Source organism: Ovis canadensis, chromosome 23 (genome assembly GCF_042477335.2).
Source record: "Ovis canadensis isolate MfBH-ARS-UI-01 breed Bighorn chromosome 23, ARS-UI_OviCan_v2, whole genome shotgun sequence".
Lineage (NCBI taxonomy): Eukaryota > Metazoa > Chordata > Mammalia > Artiodactyla > Bovidae > Ovis > Ovis canadensis.
The window spans coordinates 50,819,870-50,840,278 of NC_091267.1; the positions used below are offsets into that span (position 1 = coordinate 50,819,870).

Below are 20,409 nucleotides of genomic sequence, written 5' to 3' on the forward strand. Positions count from 1 at the left end.
TGTATATGTAAAGAAATATTTAAGACCTATGGAAATGTTCATTATACAATCTTTTATTTAAAAAAAAACAGGAAACTGCAAAAAAAAAAGGCAGAAAATATGCAAGCACGTGAAAGAAAATGTCTAGCAGTGTCTGAACTGTTTTGAAGAAAAGGTGATTATTGTGGAGTAAATGTCTTTAATAATAATTTTTTAAAGTTCAGAATGGGACCTCAGAACCAGAGGCTGTGGGCTGGGACTACCTTTTAGAAATTAGTGGAGTACATTAGAGTCTGATACTGTGCTTCAAGAAGCTGCTCGGCAGTGGTGGGGCTGTCTTTCCTCATCCCCGGCTGCCTGGCACGTTGACTTGGAAACTGTTTAATGGATGCGTAAGAAAAAGACGACCCGCGTTCATTCCCCCTAAACTAGCTGAAGTTCAAGTGCTGAGGAATAGCCGCGTCTTGCCAGAGGAGGAAATCCGAGTCGAGTAGAACGAAGGACTGATAAAGATGTCCCTCGTTAGCCCTGGGAAGCCGGCACCGGGCACGACGTGAACCCCGTCGGACTCGCCGACGGCGGCCCTTCCCGAGGGGCCGGCCGCGCCCGCTGGAAGGTGGGAGGCGGAGTCGCCCGGCTTCTGGGAAGAGACCAAAGGAATGAGTAATTGTAAATTCTGTAACAGAGACCCTTCTCCCAAACCCTATAGACCTTTCACCCCAAACCCCCTGCTGGGAAGCAAGAGGACGGGAGACAGACGCGGCGGACGGAGAGTCACGTTCCGGAGAGGGAAGTGAAATAAAGAGGGCGGCACCCGGGGGGACCTGTGCGTCATTGAGGGACCGAGGAGAAGCGCGGGCGCACGGGGTGGAAAGGAGAAGTGGGAGCGAGAAGCCGGAGGGGGCGGCCGCGCAGCGCGGGTAAGGGCGCCGCGCAGCGCCCGAGCCTCCTGCCTTCTCCGGCCGCGCCCCGGCCGCCCGCAGCCTCCCGGCTCTAGTCCGACCCGCGCTCCGAATCCGGCCGGCGGAGCGCGCCCTCCGCGCGCAGAATGTGGCCGCCGACATGGCCCCGGCCCCGGCCTCGCGCGCCCTGGCGCTGGGCGCTGGCACTGCTGGCCCTGGGCGGCGCGGGGCTGTGCCACGCCAGCCCGCAGCCTGGGTACCCCGCACGGCCCAGCGCCAGAAACAAGTAAGTGCGTGGCCTCTCCTCGCCCCCAGGACGGCCGAGAGCCGTGGGCTCCCACCCACCCCTCCCCCGTCTCCCGCAGGACCCCACGCTGCCCGGCAAAGGCGAGGAGCTGCAGCCGGGGTCCTCCCTCGGGCTGCCGGGGCGGCGCCTCCTCCGCGGTGGAGCGCGCTCCACAGCCGGAGCTGGGCGTCCCGGGCGACCTCGCCCGCGCCCCCAGCGGTGCCGCGTCCCGGACCGTGAGGCGCAGGGAGAGCCCCGCAGGGCAGGGCGATCAGGAAACTCCCCGGGAATGACTGGGGCCCCTGGGACGTGGGGAGGAGGGCCCTTCTCGTCTTTGGCGGATTAAGGTGCCTGCTCTCCAAAGGTGCACCCGCGCGCCCTCCACATGTCGGCTGGTTCCCCTCCCGCCTCCTTGGGGACCACGGGCTCCCTGACCCTCGCTCGGTCGGTCCCCCTGAAGGCTCGTTCCCTCTCTCCCCCGCCTCATTGTTCTCCGGGTTTATGCCGTGCCCTCTCCCCGACTCTCCTTCACCCGAGGAACTGGTGCGCCTACATCGTGAACAAGAACGTGAGCTGCTCGGTGCTCGAGGGAAGCGAGACTTTTATCCAAGCTCAGTACAACTGTGGCTGGAACCAGAAGCCCTGTCCGTCTGCACTCACGTAAGTCGTGGAGTGGAGGGGCGGGCGGGGCGCGCCGGGCCCGGGTGGGGGCAGGGGTGGGGTCGGATCTCTGGGCTCCAGCGGCTCAGAAAATCTCTTCCAGCGGATGAAAACTCAGACGCTGAAAAGTCTGAGCGCTGAGCAGGGTACCAGGCTCTCCGGGGTATTCGAGGCTGGAGTGAGCGTCCGGGACGCGCCTGCCTTGCGGTCAATCGCAAGGCAGAGGAGGGGACGAACAAAGCCCCCCACCCCCATTCTCTCTCCCTCTCTTTTTCTTTCAATTTTATTACTAACATAAGGCAGCTGGACCTAATTAGATCCATATTGTGTGTTCTGGGGCACGGAGAAGATTCCAAAATGTATACTGCTAAAAACTCTTATGAGTAGGATTAGCTGAGAGGTTTGTTCTAGCCAGTGTTCTAAATCAGGCGTTTTGTCCAAATGTCCCCATAAAACTGACCTCTTCCAGGTGTTGTGTATCTCTAAACCAAAGTCCCCAGTAACAACCCGCTTGAAAGTGTGCCGTTGTTGTTTTTTCAAGTTAGATTTGGGAGATTCCGCTAAGTGGTTGTCAGGAGAGAATGGTCCTTAAAGAGGAGGGGAAGGATTAATCTTTTTGCTCATAAAGATTTCACTGTCTTAAAAAAACAACAAGGAGGAAGCGAAGAAGCAGAGGACAGATTTTGTTACATACATCAGCCTCATTCAGTTGTCATCTGGCTAGTCTTTGTGTTTTTGTGTAAGTCAGATATCAGAGGGTGAGCTGATGTGAATAAATGGCTGTAGCCGACGCATGGGATGGTTGAAATTAATTGTTTTCTCCTAAGAATAAGTTGTTTGTCTTAGAGCACAGTTGTCTTTACAGCAAAGAGTAGCCAGTAGGCGGATCTGTCTCTGGCAGAGCGAAGGGACAGACTGGAACTTGTGCTGCAGGAAGCCTTATTCCAGAAGGCCATGGGGGTAGGGATTGAGGTGGGGGGTGGGGGCTTCAGGCTGTAGTTGGGATCATCCCAGGTGGGCTGTGGCGAGGACTGAAGGAAGGGGTGCGTGCATGCCAGGTCACTTCAGTCGTGTCCGACTCTGTGCCACTCCATGGGCTGTGTGTAGCCCTGCAGACTCCTCTGTCCATGGCGTTCTCCAGGCAAGAATACTGGAGTGGGTCACCATGCCCTCCTCCAGGGAATCTTCCCCACCCAGGGATCGAACCAGGGAAAGGATAAGTCCTATTAAAAGCAAAAAAACCACCACCCCCATCAAAACAAAAAAAACTGACTCCCCACTGCTGTACACAGAGCATCGGTTTGACATTGAATTGCTGGCTGTCACGCTGTTGGGTAGCCCGTCAGAGGGGCACAGTGTTCTCCTAATGCCTGTGTCTCTGGTTGCACAGGGCGTGGAACACAGCACTTTGCAGGTGTTTCTGATAAGCCCAGGAGCCCTAGTTGCTGCTTGCAATTCACAGGTGTTCTTCATGATTGGATCCTTAGGACTTGAGACCAGTGGAAGTGAAGGTTCTTGGGAAACTCAGCCTGAAGTTATGGAGAGGGGGCTTTCTGGGTGGCATGGGATAGGCGGGCCTGGAGGCCCATGACAGGCTCGAGTGGGGAGTGCGGTTTAGCCACTGGTGACTGTCGAGCATCATGGGAGAAGCAGTTAGGAGGCATGTGGACTTGACACGGAGCAGAGCTGAGCTGTTGGGGGCGGCGGAGAGAATGGAGGGAGGAGGAGAGAGAGAAAAGCCAAGACTTTGGAGGAGGAAGTGCCATCTTAGAGAGCTGGGGAGGAGAAGCCCAGGAGGTGGAGGGGTCCAGAAAGGCCAGGGCTCTGGGGCAGCAGGAGGAGGGGGATAGGCCTTCTGCTAATGCAGAAGGAGACAGTTCCAGGCCGGGGGCTAGGCCTTGTAACTTGTGTGAGATGCAGGGTATAATCCTGAGGAAACCCCTTTACCCAAGAGTCTAAAGTGTTTCAAGGGTTTTTGTGGGGAAAGGGAATTGGTAGTAGCCAAGCAGGTGAAGCCTGGTGGCCCTCAGACTGTGAAGAATCCGCTTGCAATGCGGGAGACCAAGGTTCAATCCCTGGGTCTGGAAGATCCCCTGGAGGAGGGCATGGCTACCCACCCTTCTTCTTGGCTGGAGAATCCCCGTGGACAGAGAAGCCTGGTGGGCTACAGTCCATGGAGTCCTCACAAAGAGTCGGACATGACTAAGCAACTGAACACTTTCACACTTTAAAGCAGGTGAAGAGCTACTTGGAAGACTTAGCAGGTTTTAGGACAGAAGTTAAAAAGCCGAAGGGAGAGACTGAATTTGCCCTGAGACTGAGGGAAATCAGAGAGAGTCAAGGGTTCGGTGGGGAAGTAAGTTCTGCAATAGGAGAACTTCTGAGCTGGACGCTCAGCTGCCGCGGGCTCTGGGGACTTGGCACGCATGGGCTTCCAGAAGGTTTAGCCGATGCTCAGTTTGCATATACAGAGACTTTGTTTCCAGATTGTGAATTTGGGCGTCGTTCGTGTGAAACTGGAAGTGGAGAGGGTTTTGTCTGATACACGCGCGTTGGGAGTAAGCACTTCCCTGACGGTGTAAAGAACCTTGTGTCAGGCGCCGCGTCAGGGCTGTTTAGTCCGTACATGAGTTTACTGCCCACCACGGTCCTTCAAAATGAATACTGTTGTCCCCATTTTTATCAGTGAAGACTTGAGGCAAGAAGTCCCTGACTTTCCTGTGGTCCCATGACACGGTAGTGTCAGGGCTGCCAGGAGACCTGGCCTTTGTGGACAGGCCTCTGTCCGTGTAGCATGAGAGAGAGTGCGAGTGTCCTCAGTGGCTTCCCTGGCAGCTCAGTGGTTAAGAACTAGCCTACCAATGTGGGTTCAATCCCTGGACTGGGAAGATGCCCTGGAGAAGGAAATGGCAACCCAGTCCAGTATTCTTGCCTGGAAAATTCCGTGGACAGAAGAGCCTGGTGGGCTGCAGTCTATGGGGTTGCAAAAGAGTCAGACACAGCTTAGTGACTAAACAAAAGCAAAATAAAACAACAACAGAAAATCACTTAAGTACTTGTAGAGTATTCAGCTACTAAGAGGATCCCCACCTTCTTTCATGGGAGGCAATTCCCACATAAAAGTGAGTGAGCGTTGTTGGTCCACGTACGAGCTTGTGCATGTGTGTTCATGCCTGTGTGCTTCACTCTTTTTCCTGGGCATCATTTGCAAGGAGGCCGTAGACGCCATCATTTTTCACACTGTCTATGAGGCTGTGCGGTTTGGCTCTTATTTTATGAAAACACTGGCCAGTTTGCTTCCTTTGTTTGGTTTGTTAGGCTGGTTGTTGAAAAGATGCTAATTAGGGAGGCCAGACTGGTGGGGCTTGAGACTGGTGGAAAACCACCCCTGTCCCCCTGGGCTCAGCGACCACCCTGAGACTTGTCACTGGGGATGGAGTTAAAAGTGTGCTTCCAGAAAAACCTTTCAAAGCTCATGCTAAATACTTGGGAGGTGGTGATACCATTCTTGTGTACGGAGAATGGTTAATTACTATGAAGACTTCTCTGTCACTAGGAATTTGAAATCAGGGCTCTCTCTCTGTGGGTCTGTGTCTCTGGTACACTCAGTGTGAGGAGGGGTCCGGGTCTCCAAGGCACAGGACCGTGTTCACAGACACTGCTCTGTCTTCTCTAAGCTAATTCTTGAGGGTGGCTGGTCTGACCCAAGGAGGAGATAAGAGAATTTATCTGATGCCGATTATCCAGTGAGGAGGGAAGGGCAGCTGCTGTGGACTCTAAAGCAGTATAAAAGCTGGGCGGTGGCGATTGATCGTTTGCTCTGAAGATGAGTCTGAGGACCATTCCCCACTCTGAGATCATTGTTCACAACTTTACACGTTCATGTTAAGAAAGGCATAAATCTTCTAAAATTGCATTGTATTGCAGAGTTTTCTGATTCACTGTAAAAACCCTTAGCAGTTCAGCCTGTTTGGTAGATGGTCACTGTTGCACACACATATACACCTCCGCACTTAGGATGGTCCCAGCAGATCCGCATCTGAGTCTGGGGTCTCTATAGGACACCTCAGCATGGAGAGAGTCTGTCTGGTCCTAGACTGGTTTGAGGGACTTGCTTTGGGAGACATAGGAATGTGGGAGACTTGGATCTCTTTCTGCAGGGTGGGGACCGGGCAGGTTGACGGCCTTGGCAGGCTTGATACAGTGGCCAGGGCTGATTTCACGAGACACTCTTCTTGGAGTGCATTCTTGTAAGGGAATGAGTCCTTTTATGTTCATTATCTTCCGTCTGTACTGCAATCCCTGGACGTTATCCCCCTTTTACAGGAGGGCATGTAGTCAGGAAGTAGTGGAGCCTGGGAACAAGTCCAGCTCTGTTATTTCTAAGCCTTAGGCTCTTCCCATCCCACACCCACACAGCCCCTTGCTGTCTAAACCCACACTCAGTGATGAGCACCCCAAGGGTGTGTGTGGTGCGTGTGTGTGAGTGTGCCTCCATGTATGATGGTATGGCCCTGGCAGCCCCATTATGACGGGAGGGGACAGTGAGGGTCTGAGCTCTCACAGAGCCCCACCCCCCACAACACGGGTTGGCCATGCTGTGTGTACTGCTGGTGGAAAACAGCACTGTCTTTCTTCTCCTGGCTGGACTGGGCATTGTTCCTTTCATGCATCATTCATGCCTCATGGCAGCGATTCTAGAGAGTTCCATCACCTCCCACTCAGCTGGGCTAAGCTGAGTGCTGTTAGTATTTGAGGCGTTTGGGGGTGCCCCATGTGCAGAGAAACTGCCTTGCTGGTAAGGACAGGGAGGACCCCAAACGTAAGGCAGGGTTTTTCCTCTCTATTCACTGCCGTCTGACACTGCAAACTGACGGGTTTATCAGCATCTGCCCAGCCCAGCCCCTACCCACTCCTTGGGTGTGTAGAATTTTGGTGAAATTTTTCCTATTAGCTCTTTTTTAAAAAAAAAAAAAAAATAAGAAAGAAAAGAAAAGCGGTTGGGACGGGGAGCTGGGCGGGGCCAACTCTAGGAGCCTGCACTGCTGTGAGAACACAGATGCAAAATTTTCGAATTTCCCCCAGGTGTGAGTGTTGGTGCTGAGTTTCCAGAACTCCTCTAATCCTTAGATTCTAGAGGGAGCAGATGGTCATTCATTTGGAAGAAAAGTTTTCTATTAGGGCGCAATCTCAGCCAGGAAAAGCTTAAAAAGAAAAAAAAAAAAGGACTTGAGATTGAGGGAAAAAAAATGAGGGCTTACGTCTTCTAGAGCCAATTCTACGTTTCTCACATCTCCAGGAACAGAATTCCTTTCAAGTCAAACTGTGCCTTTTGTGTAGATAGCTCTGGGGGAATATTTCTTCTTTCTGGGTTTTGTTTGTTTGTTTCCAAGATTTCTTGATTTTTGGCTGTGCTGGGTCTTTCTTGCTGCACATGGGCTTTCTCTGGTTGCGATGCGAGAGCTTCTCATTGCGGTGGCTTTTCTTTTTGCGGAGCACAGACCCTGGAGCGTGGGCTCAGTGGCTGTGGTGCACGGGCTTAGTTGCCCCTTGGCATGTGGGACACTGGGCCAGGGATCGAACCCATGTGCAGTGCATTGCATTGCAAGGGAGATTCTTATCCCCTGGATCACCTGGGAAGTCCCTTCATTCAGTTTTTTAACCAATGTTTTGAGGTCCGTTGGCTGTAACAAGCCCTGCTCCTTGGTACGAGGAGGGACCTTGTTATCATGAGGGACCCCAAGTCCAAACCCAGGAGCACCTGCACAGAGGCACCCAGAGCTGTGCCTGGTCCCTGCTGCGTCCCCCTCTTCCGGGCCCCATCCTCAGTAGCCTCTGGTGCTTCCCCAGGTGCATCAGACCTTCCTTTCTAGCTGCCTCGCTCTTTTCCTTCGTTTCTAGTAGATACGATGCTATGTTTGAAGAGCCCTTTGGGGTTCCCAGGAGAAGGCAATGGCAACCCACTCCAGTACTCTTACCTGGAAAATCCCATGGGCGGAGGAGCCTGGTAGGCTGCAGTCCATGGGGTCTCGAAGAGTTGGACACGACTAAGCGACTTCAGTTTCACTTTTCCCTTTCACGCATTGGAGAAGGAAGTGGCAACCCACTCCAGTATTCTTGCCTGGAGAATCCCAGGGACGGGGGAGCCTGGTGGGCTGACGTCTATGGGGTCGCACAGAATCGGACATGACTGAAGCGACTTAGCAGCAGCAGCAGTTGGTGTTCCCAAAACATTTTCACATTCATAATTTTATTTTATTCTCATCGCAAGCTCAGCCAGGAGATTAAGCAGGGAAGAGACTGGGGTCTTGGAAGAAGAACTTTGTACTTATGGGCTACACTTTCCACCTTTTTTATCTTGGAGAAAAATTAATAGAATACACACAGAGGTTATGGCTTTAAGGAAAACAGTTAGCTTTTTGTGAAGCTTCATTTAATTCCCGTTAATTAGTCTTCCTCCATGGATCTGTGATTCCACCAACACTTGGTCAATGAATTAGAATTCTGATGAAGCCAGAAAAGGGGAAACACGGCAGGGTGGGGTGGGGACAGGTCAGCGGGCCCCTCACGTAGTCCCTCAAGGCTGGCTGGGTGTGGCTGACGCTTCTGGGAGAGGAGATAGAAGATGCAACTTCTGGCCTCTGCTCTACCACCGCCAAGCTGTGTGACTTCAGGCTGGTCACTCAACCTCTCTGAGACGCGCTTCCTCAGCACTACAGGGGAGGTGACGGCTGTGAGGCACAGCCACCAGCAATGTCTAACAGACACAGCTTGTTCTCCCTGTTTGGAGTTGTCGCCTCCTCTTTAAAGGCTCTGAATTCCCTAACAAGTTAGAGAAAGGCTGAGATGCTAAAGAATGAAATAAAGACATACAATGACCTAAGATGACAAGAAAATGAGACCGTTTAAATCAATTTGTAAATGTGAAGTTAAACCCAGAGGTTGCTTTGGAAGCAGAACAGTCATGGAGTGTTTTTTTGGAAAAAGCACAGGAGAGATTACGGTCAATTTAAAATAGGTGCTTTGGGCTTCCCTGGGGGTCCAGGGGTACGAGTTTGATCGCTAGTCAGGGGACTAAGATCCCATGCGGTGTGGCCAAAAGTTTTAAAAAATAAAAATAAGTGCTCTGGTTGCTGTGGACGTTGGTTCCTAGCTCTGCAGGTGTTTGGGTGCCCATGGCGGGTCCACAGAGAGGAGTCAGCTGAGTGTTCCAGGTTGCCTTCACTGAGCTCCAGTCGTGTTTCGTCCAGCCAGGAACACGTGGTTTTAATGCTCTGCTCTGAGAAAAAAAAAAAAAATCCTCTTCTTCATGTTGGGAATATTAAGATGTTACTCGTGTTTACTGAGTGAATGACGAGGCAGGTACCGTGCATGACAGTGAGCTGCTGTCTTACATACTGTTTTCAAAAACCAAAACCTGACAGGCTGCCAGTGTTCAGATGACTTCCAGACTGTCACCCAAATGTTCTGATTTATTGTTGGCTACAGGACTGTTTCACTGCCCAGAATTAACTGCTTCCGTGCTTGATGAAGCCATTTTCTGGGCTTAAAAACAACAATGACCCACTTGATAAAATGACACAAGCGTGACTCTGCCTGATGAATGATTTTCCTGGGAGGATCTGGAGAGGAACAGAGTGGTTTTCAATATGCTGGCAGTTCACGTGGGAGGAGAAATAACGCAATTATTAAAACGAAGCTCACCAACAAGTTTTCTTCCTTCCTTCCTGTATTAAAGTGGTGATGGGTGCTGGAAAAAAAGGGAGGTTTCCAACTAACCAAATTCCTGGTTCGAAAATGCTGGAGAAGCAAACTGCTATGGGTGTGTCAAGATCCAGCTGCTCTTTTCTTTTTTCTCCCCCCACATAAAAAAATATTAGGAGATTATGGGATATGCCTAAAAATTATTCTTTGCAGCATCAACCTTTCAGGACAGTATGCTTTCCTGAGGATTTAATTAAAAGAAATTTGAGATGCGTATTTAGATGAAGTCTTCTCAAGCTGATCATTTTGATGAAAGGGAATTGGCTGTGAGACGTCTCAACTTCTCCCTGACTTCTCCCATCTTCTCCCACTTTTGTGATTGTCTGTGTGGGCCTCATTAGGTTATCTTTGCTGAGATTTGTTCGCAGCTCATTATGAAGTGCCAGAGAATTCCCTCCTGCTTCCAGCTGTTCGCCTGCGTTTGCCCAGCACGGATGCTGTTAAAGGATCATGATATAAGGGCCTAGATTTTTTTCTCCCTAAACCGTGGTGGTGAAAATGCCACTTGTTTTCTGCTAACTGAAGCTTTTCCACATATCTTGAAAGTGGAGCCTGAAAGCTGTGGTAGAGATTGCAACAGAACCCAGGGTTGGGGCCGGTTTCACAATCCAGCCTTTCGAGAGGGATCGTTTCACCAGTAAAGTGGTTCCCTGGCTCTAGGCAGTTTCAGCCCTAAGAGCTCTGACACTCAGAGCGGGGGGGGGGGGGGGGGGGGGGGGGGGGGGGGCAGGGGAGTGAGGGGAATGAGGGCCTTGGGCAGGGAGGGAGGCATCACAAGCCCGTCTGGATGTATTGAACATTCCAGAAGCTGCTGTCCTGATGGTGCTCGGGCCTGACATATACACCAGGTGGCCCACCCCAGAGATGCCCCAGCTGTCATCTGCTGGAGCAGCAGTGTTCCAGGACCACAGCCCAGGGTCAGGGCCTGGCCCCATTGTGATAAACCATGGGCCCATTCCCATCCCCACACATTGCATCATCTTCTGGCCACTCTCAAGGTATCTGGGAGTCGTTTGGTTGCATCGTGGCAAAAAAACAACTAGTGAGATGAAACGCAGATTCCTTGCTCACTGGCGGAGCAGGAGGGAGGGAAGGCAGAAACACCATTCACCACTCGTGTCCGGAACCAAATTGCAAGGCGCCCGCTGAGCCCTCCTTGGCAGAGTCCACGCTGGGAAAGAACAGTCCCAGTGAGGAATCACTCTTTGTCATATTTTTTAAACGCTCATTTACGTCTTTGACATTTTGTGTTATTTTACACAAAATGGCAATTTGAAGATAAAAAAGAAAATTCTATTTTGAAAAATTTTGTTTTCCTTAATCATTGGTCCATGCCACCTGATGCAAAGAGCTGACTCACTGGAAAAGACCTTGATGCTGGGAAAGATTGAGGGTTAAAGGAGAAGAGGGCAGCAGAGAATGAGATGTTTAGATAGCATCATTGACTCAATGGACATGAATTTGAGCAAACTCTGGGAGATGGTGGAGGACAGAGGAGCCTGGCGTGCTGCAGTCCATGGGGTTCAAAAACAGACATGACCAGCTTTCAAAAGTACAAAAATAGATATTAGGGCTGAGTTCCCAGTAGAAATAAAGCAATTGGTTGTGTGTTTGAAAAGTAATCTGATACATTAAAAACAACAAAACTTTAGTTAAATCCTCATTTTGAAACTCTGAAAAAGACTTAATAATGCTGATTTTGGCTTTTTCTTAACTGAGATTTGTAATTGGATAGTCAAGACTGACAATTTACTTCGAAATGCTGATGAGATTTAAAATACTCAAGTGCATAAATATATATTATATATAAAGTTTATATAGTACATAAAATATATGTATATATTATATATGTATGCTGTGTGCAAAGCACACAAACAGCTCTACTGAGGTGAAATTTACATAAACTGTACATATTTAAAGTTGTATGATTTAACATGTATATATGCCTGTGAAACCAACATCACAATTAGGATATTGAACGCCTCCATCACCCCCAAGAGTGACCTCACAACCCTTATAATCCCTCCCTCCAGTTCCCCCCTACCCCACCCCCACCGCACTCCCTCCCCAGGCAACTGCTGATGGGTTTGTATTCTCTAGAGATTTATGTCAAGCGTCATATGATCTGTATTCATGCATTAGGTTTTTTCATTCAGCTTGGTAACTTTAAGGCACGTCTGTGTTGTGCCCTGGATCCCTGGTTGATTACTTTTTATTGCCGAGTAGTATTCCTTTGCGTGTGTCCACCACCATTTGTGTCTGGTGTTTGGAAGCTGAGGACTCATGGTAAACTACAGTGTGGAAACTCATTTATACTGATAGTAAGGGTACTACTCTGATTTTCCCGAAGACCAATTGAGACAGTAAATACGTAACAGATGTCGAACACAGGATAAAATGTAATGGGGTAAAGAAACACAGGGCCCGTTTTGCCCCGGGGAGATGTTGGATTGAGGCTGCCTAATTAGCATACACCATTTCGAACTGGCATGAAGCTCAGTAGGGTTAAGTAGACTTATTATTTGAAGACTCTTAGTTCCTTGGTTTCATTAAACAAATATTTTTGTGCCTGGCCTCCGTCTGGCCCAGGTCTAGGCCCCATGGGGACACAGCAAGGAACCCGACTTCTCTCTAGCTCTCCAGAAGTTCACGGCCAATAGGTGACATGAGACATAAACAGAAGTATTTATGAAGCAAAAGGTAGGCGTGAGGGCTGCAATAAGAGAAGCATAAACAGCGGAGGATGTTCAGCGGTGGAGGAAATTGTTTCCAGCCGTGAGGAATCCGCGAGCTTGTTTGCAGGTGGTGACGTTCTAGCAGGGCTTTGAAGGAAGGTTCCAGCTAAAAAATAGATGCAGACGTGAGAGGACACCAGCCCAGCCCAGAGAGGACGTTAGCAGGGGCGGGGAGGAGGAGAGAGGGGAGAAGTAAGCCATGGGGCCAGGGGGAGGTCTGTTCCGGGCCTGGCCCCTTGGCGTATAGATGGTCATCGAATCCCTGGGTGTCTGTCCCGATGCGTCCTGTGTATGAGGACATCAGTCATCCTGGATTAGGGCCCACCCACCCTGATGCCCTCATGTTAACTTGCTCCCCTCTGTAAACCCTTGAATGCATAGTAAATGGCTTCAGTCATGTCCAGCTCTTTTGTAGCCCTGTGGACTGTAGCCTGCCAGGCTCCTCTGTCCATGGGGTTCTCCAGGCAAGAATGCTGGAGTGGGTTGCCATGCCCTCCTCTAGGGGATCTCCTGACCAGGGATCAAACCCACATCTCTTAGGGTTTCCTGCATCGGCAGGAGGGTTCCTTACCACTAGTGGCACTTGGGAAGCCCCTCACCTACAAATAAAGTCACATTCCAAGGTCCTGGGATTCAAACTCTGACATATATTTGGGGTGACAGAGAATTCAAGCTGTAACCTAGGGTTGGGAGTGTGGGTTCTATCATTTAGGCAAAGGGGCACCATGGAGAATTTTAGGTCAAGGACGCCAACAGAGCTTCCAAATGTTAATCTGGCAGTTTGTGCAAAACGGGTTGAAGAAAGGAGAGGATGGGTGGGGAAGAGCGAGAGCGGCTCTGTCGGGAGCCAGGCCGGGTTCGCTGGTGGAGCTGAAGCGAGTGTGGCGGGGAAAGTGGGTCTGGCTGTGAAGGGATGAGCCGTGACCAAGACGGATGGCCAGCAGGCCTCTGCTCCGCGCTTTGGGGTGCAGGGCTGTCTCTGAGCATGTTAGTCCATTGTCGATGGTAGGGATTAAAAAGCACCGTACCAGAGCACCAGATTTGAGCTCCCCGCGTCATACAGCAAATTCCCATTGGCTATCTAATTTTACACAGAGGGGTGGGATGGAGTGGGAGGGAGTTTCAAGAGGGGGAGACATACATATACCTGTGGCTGATTCACAAGGATGCTTACTCCTTGGAAGAAAAGTTATGATCAACCTAGATAGCATATTCAAAAGCAGAGACATTACTTTGCCGACTAAAGTCCGTCTAGTCAAGGCTATGGTTTTTCCTCTGGTCATGTATGGATGTGAGAGTTGGACTGTGAAGAAAGCTGAGCGCTGAAGAATTGATGCTTTTGAACTGTGGTGTTGGAGAAGACTCTTGAGAGTCCCTTGGACTGCAAGGAGATCAGCCCTGGGATTTCTTTGGAGGGAATGATGCTGAAGCTGAAACTCCAGTACTTTGGCCACCTCATGCAAAGAGTTGACTCATTGGAAAAGACTCTGATGCTGGGAAGGATTGGGGGCAGTAGGAGAAAGGGACGACAGAGGATGAGATGGCTGGATGGCATCAAGGACTTGATGGACAGGAGTCTGAATGAACTCTGGGAGATGGTGATGGACCGGGAGGCCTGGCGTGCTACGCTTCATGGGGTCGCAAAGAGTCGGACACGACTGAGCGACTGAACTGAACTGAACTGACTGTGGCTGATTCATGTTGATATATGGCAGAAACCAACACAATATTGTAAAGCAACTATCATCCAATTCAAAATGAATTAATTTAACAACAACAAAAAAGGACCATAGCTTGTGTTGTTGTTTAGTCGCTCAGTTTTGTCCAACTCTTTACAACCCTATGGACTACAGCATAGCAGTCTTCCCTTTTCTTCACTATCTTCCAGAATTTGCTCAAACTCGTGTACATTGAGTGAATGATGCCATCCAACCATCTCATCTTCTGTCACCCCCTTCTTTTGCCTTCAATCTTTACCAGCATCAGGGTCTTTTCCAGTGAGTTGGCTCTTCACCTGAGGTGGCCAAAGTATTGGAGCTTTAGGATCAGTCCTTCCAATGAATATTCAGGGTTGATGTCTTTTAGGATTGACTGGTGTGCTCTCCTTGCAGTTCAAGGGACTCTCCAGAGTCTTCTCCAACACCACAGTTCAAAAGTATCAATTCTTCAGCACTCAGCCTTCTTCATGGTCCAGCTCTCACATCCGTACAAGACTACTAGAAAAATCATAGCTTTGATCTTGTGAGAAAAGGTGAATTTTTTATGCACTGTCTTTTAGAGGTTGTGGCAGAATTTGCCTTTATTCGCAGAAGGATCAGTACCTCATTATTCATCACCTTTGATCAGGAATCAACTCTAATCTTTCATGTGGGCGGTTGGGTCTGTTATTATAGAAGCAGCCCAGAGGGTTAGTCTTACTACAAATTTTTACCTTATGGTAAATACAATAAAATAACTGTATATATCTTGTCTGATATGACTGGTCTCTGCTGAGATGCCCTAGAACAGAGCCTGTTGCTCTGGGTCATAGACATCTGTAGGCTCCCAGTAAGTATGATTGTTCCATAGTAGATACTCAGGGAAAGCCATCGTGTGGTCCTGGTGGGCACCCAGAGGATGTTTGCTGAATGAATGGATGAAAGAGAAAGCATGTGAATTGTTTTATTTATTTCTTTTATTAAGACTATGTGTTTTTGGAGCAGTTTAAGGTTTACAGCAAAACTGAGGGGACAGTAAGGAGATTGCGCATGTTCCCCCGCCGCCCACATATACCCAGCTTCCACCAATATCAGCTTCCCCCCGCCAGAGCAGAGTGTCTCTTACAGTTGATGAACCTGCACTGGCGCATGACAGTCATCCAAAGCCATGGTTTGCATCAGGCTTCATTCTCAGGGAGAGAAAGTTTTTAGCTTGTTTTTCCTCCCATTGTGAAGACTCATATGTGCTGAGTTTGGTTTTCATGTTTCAGGCACGGAGACCGTAAGCTTGAACAACTGGCCGTGGCTTGTGTTTTTAAAATGGAAATCATGGCATGCACAGACTTTGAAATGATTGTTACAGATGAGTGAAAATGCAGTGGCTTGCAGCTAAAATGAAGGGTTGTGATAGGATAGATTCCCGTTAAATCAACCAAAGTAACAATGTGTGTTGTCATTTAGATTCTTGAGCTGGTCATCTCAGCATGAGCTTTAAAAGCTTTTTACCAAGGTGTAAGCCTCTGTTGTCTGTCTGTGTGAAGTATGATGGAGCTTTGATTTGGGGAGGCTTCATGTTGTCGTTTAGTCACTCATTCGTGTCTTACTCTTATGGACTGTAGCCCGCCAGGCTCCTGTGTCCATGGAATTCTCCAGGCAAGAATACTGGAGTGGGTTGGTATTCCCTTCTCCAGGGAATCTTCCCAACTTAGGGATCGAACCTGCGTGTGCTGCATTGCAGGTGGGTTCTTTATTACTGAGCAACCAGGATGGCCCAGAGTTCATGTACACAGCTCTAAGGAATGCTTTGGTGTAATTGCGAGGATACAGTAATCAGAGATAAGAGCGCATTTTGAGAAAGTTAAATACTGAAAATATAGGGAATTATTTTAAAGATTATTCTTGTGACAGAAATTCCTTGAAAATAGCCTGCTGATGTATTTTATTTGAGATAAAGTAAATTGCAGTGACGTCTTGGGTGGTGGGCCAGCCTAGCGCCTGGCTTATTATGAGGATGAGAATTACTACTCAGACCATAGATCTTAGTTGTTTTATATTAAACAAAACAAAATAATGCAATCTATGTTATTTTTCTTAAATGAGTTTTAAAGCGTTGGACAGCAAGCTGCAGCCCCTCTTCACCACCTCAGAGTCTGTATATTTGTCTCCCTCTCCCCTCAATTTACAAGAACCGTGATGCCCCAAAGCGTTTCTCCAGGTTGCTACACCCTATCATGCTACAGCCCCTGCATACTTGGGTTCTGGGCTGGTTTTCTCAGAAAAACATCACCCCTCAAATTCCTTAAGAAAGGACTTCTCTGGTGGGGCAGTGAATAAGAATCCGTCTGCCAGCGCAGAAGAGATGGGTTCAATCCCTGGTCCGGGAAGATTCTGCGTGCTGCAGAGCTATCAAGCCCATGCGCCACAACTGCTGAGCCTGTGCTCCAGAGCCCGTGCTCCTCAACAAGGGAAGTCACTGCAGTGAGACGCCCGTGCTCCACAGCTGGAGAGTAGCCCCTGCTCGCCACAACTAGAGAAAGCCTGTGCAAAGGAACTAAGACCCAGTGCAGCCAAAAATAAATTAATTTTTTTTATTTCCTCAAGAAAAAAATCAAGTTCCACAAGCCAGCATGAGCACGAGGATTCAGTGAAGACTGTAGCAACACAAGCAGCTTGGCAGACATGGCAGATGTTTCCAACCTTAAAATCCACTGGCCACTCTAAGTCTCCTTGGAGTAAAATTCCTCCTCACTTTTTTGTCCTCCATGGCCTCCATCACCCCTTTCTATTTAACAGCAAATAAGCGAAATTCTTCTTTCCTTACCCCTGGCCCTCTGCTTGTCTGCACCTTCAGGCTGGAGGCGGGCTGGCTGTGGCACCATCTTCCAAAGCAGAGTTCTGCTCCTTCTAAGCAGAGGGCAGTTGACTGTGAATGTCTTGACCTCGTTTGTCTTAAGTGTGGATTTGAAAATCATAAAGTAGCACTGGCGTCACCTGGACAGTGTGAGAAATATGAAACTAGGTTGTAACACTTGGTTCTTCTCCCCCACAGTGTGGTCATAAATTAGAAAAGAAACACAACCCATGTTTTCAATTTCCAGATTATTTTTTTAAACTAAGAATGAATTGCCCCCCCCCCCCACCAAAGAACATATTTTTATATCTGTGGAGAAACTCCTACTGTCTTAGGATTTTCTGAGCTTCTAAGTGACTTCCACCAAGTTCCAGGTGAGGCATCTTTAAGAGCTTACCACCATCCATGGTCTTCATCCAAAGGTCCAACATTGACTACAGATGGGGTATCGTAGCCAGTTCCCCTTTTGAATGGAAAAGCAATACAGTGGTCCTTTGGGCTCCACAGGGAATTAGTTCTGGGACATCCCATGAAACCAAAATCCACAGATGCTCAGGTCCTTTATGTAAAATGGTATAATACTTGCATAGAACCTACACACATCCTCCTGTATACTTTTAATTGTGTCTGGATAACTCATAATACTGCATAAATGCTATGTAAGTACTTAGAGTAGCTGGGTGCGTGACACATTCGTTTTGCTTTTTTGAAACTTTCTGGAATTTTCTTTTCCATGAATGCTTTCTTTAAAAAAAATTTATTTATTAATTTTTGGCTGTGCGGGGTCTTTGTTATTGTGCGGGCTTTTCTCTAGTTGCGGCTAGCGGGGCTACTCTCCAGCTGTGGTGCCTGCGCTCCTCATCGCGGTGGCTTCTCTTGCTGCAGAGCACAGGCTGTAGGGCTGCAGGAGCCGCAGCACGTGGACTCAGTAGTTTTGGCTCCCAGGCTCTAGAGCACGGGCTCAGCAGTTGTTGCTCCAAGGCATGTGGAATCGTTCCAGATCAGGGATCGAATCCACGTCTCCTGCATTGGCAGGCAGATTCTTTACCATTAAGCCACCAGAGAAGCCCTTCCATGAATACTTTCAACCCGTGGTCGATTGATCTGAATGTACCGAGAACACCTGGTGGATGGCTGCAAGGGGGAGAGGGCAGCTGCAAGGGGAAGGGCGGCTGCAAGAGGGAGGGCGGCTGGCAGACATGGAAGCTGAGAGAGAAGAGAAAGCACGGAGTGACTAGAGCTGAGGGAGGGAGGTTACCAAACAAGACAAAGGACATGGAAGAAAAGCTTTCGAAATTATTGTGACTTCTGCAGGAGAATTTGAGGAAATCATGCTTCTTCTTTTAAAAAAAAAGAGGAAATAATCAAAAGAGTTATTCAGCGGCTCTGAGAAGAAAAATCTGGATTTCTGAACCACAGAAAATCGCCCTTGGGCCAAGCATCACGCCAAAGGCTGAGGCTGCAGCTGTTCTTGTGTCCATACCGTGGGAACCTGGGGGCTGTGCACACGGGGAGGGGTGGGGTGGAGGCCGCCGCTCTCTGGTCCTGACTCCAGGAATCAGGGGACGGGGTGTGGCTTTGAGAAGTGGAATCATATAGACTGTAGTGGGAAAAGCAGCCTGCTGAAGCCTTGGCCCTTCCCCAAAGAATTTCTTTAGGGTATTGTGGGCCTTTGTTAATGTTGGATTATTCAGCCTCCGGAAAGCTGGGGCTGCATTTGGGCCTTGTGGGCCCCCCACACTTGCTGGCCACTACCCAACTGTGGACTGGTGTTCCGTCGTATATTTCCCCGAGTGAAGAAGTTAAGCTAAGAATGTGGACTCCTTGGAACACACGTATAAGCTGTATTTCATGCTGCTGGGCGCGCCCTGCACTTGGAGATGATGTCATTTTTAGCAATGAGAGTCTGCTCCAAGGGAAAGCACCCCCGCTTTTATAGTAAATCTGAAAATGACACTTCACTGTCAATTGCAACTGAGTTGGGACAGCCTCATGGCTGAGTCACTGGACATTTCTCCAGTCGACTTTGTCTTAGGAACTTGTTCTGTCCTTAGGGTTAAGGGTGATCAGTTGTGGAAAACTTTTACTTATTTGCTGTATGATCAGAGCATAAAATAAAGAGGATTTTAGGGTTTGAAATCTAACTTGCCATCCTAAGTACCCAAAGAAATTACTCCGAGAGGAAACAGGAAAAGAAACAGCTTACAACTGTGGTTTCTCCAGCAATTATCAATATCAGTTATCTCAGATATGCAGACGATGGGCCTCCTGGGTGTAGTGGTAAAGAGCCCACCTGCTAATGCAGGAGATAGAAGAGACCTGGGTTCAATCCCTGGGTTGGGAAGATCCCCTGGAGAAGGGAATGGCAACCCGTTCCAGTATTCTTGCCTGGAGAATCCCATGGACGGAGAAGCTTGGCGGGCTACAGTCCATGGGGTCACAAAGAGTTGGACACAACTGAAGCCACTTAGCACATGCAGATAACACCACTGTTATGGCAGAAAGCAAAGAAGAACTAAAGAGCCTCTTGATGAAGGTGAAAGAGGAGAGTGAAAAAGCTGGACAACTCAACATTCAAAAAACAAAGATCATGGCATCCAGTCCCATCACTTCATGGCAAACAGAAAGGGAAACAATGAAAACAGTGACAGACTTTATTTTCTTGGGCTCCAAAATCACTGCAGATGGTGACTGCAGCCATAAAATTAAAAGATGCTTGCTCCTTGGAAGAAAAGCTATGACAAACATAGACAGTGTATTAAAAAGCAGAGACATTATTTTGCTGACAAAGGTTCATATAGTCAAAGCTATGGTTTTTCCAGTAGGATATGAGAGTTGGACCATAAAGAAGGCTGAGCACTGAAGAATTGATGCTTTCGAACTGTGGTGTTAGAGAAGACTCTTGAGAGTCCCTGGGACTGCAAGGAGATCCAACCAGTCCATCCTAAAGGAAATTAGTCCTGAATATTCATTGGAAGGACTGATGCTGAATCTGAAGCTCCAATACTTTGGCCACCTGATGTGTAGAGCCAGTTCATTAGAAAAGACCCTGATGCTATGAAAGATTGCAGGCAGGAGAAGAAGGGGACGACAGAGGATGAGATGGTTGGATGGCATCACTGACTCAATGGACATGAGTTTGAGCAAGCTCTGGGAGATGGTGAAGGATGGGGAAGCCTGGCGTGCTGCAGTCCATGGGTTTGCAAAGAGTCTGACAACTGAGCAACTGAACAACAGCAAGTATCTCCTTTGTTTTGGGAAAGAGGCAATCTCCAATATGCACACCTTCATTTTCAACACATTGCTTTGGTCTAAGAGCTGCGATTTAAGAAATGTACAAAGCTATATTGTAATTTGATTTATTATTTTTAAAATTATTTTTTGGGTGGCTGTGCTGGGTCTTCATTGCTGTGTGTGGGCTTTCTCTAGTTGCAGAGAGCAGAGGCTAGTCTTGAGTTGTTTTGCTTGGACTTCTCATCGCAGTGGCTTCTCTTGTTGTGTAGCATGGGCTCTAAGTTCAAGAGCTCAGTAGTTG

At 48.8% G+C, this 20,409-nt stretch overlaps 1 protein-coding gene across 2 annotated transcripts in view; it reads left to right on the plus strand.

Annotated features, from left to right (window-relative positions):
* The first annotated feature begins 448 nt into the window (after window positions 1-448).
* Window positions 449-20,409, plus strand: part of EMILIN2 (elastin microfibril interfacer 2) — a 58,752-nt gene continuing 38,791 nt past the window's right edge. The window contains exons 1-3 of one of the 2 annotated variants that reach the window (XM_069568328.1): window positions 449-595; window positions 689-1,167; window positions 1,705-1,827. In XM_069568328.1, coding sequence (XP_069424429.1) covers window positions 1,028-1,167; window positions 1,705-1,827 — 263 coding nt within the window. In that variant the 5' untranslated portion in view covers window positions 449-595; window positions 689-1,027. Of the gene's footprint in view, window positions 596-622; window positions 1,168-1,704; window positions 1,828-20,409 lie in introns of those variants that run through there. The other variant, XM_069568327.1, reaches the window with a different exon arrangement.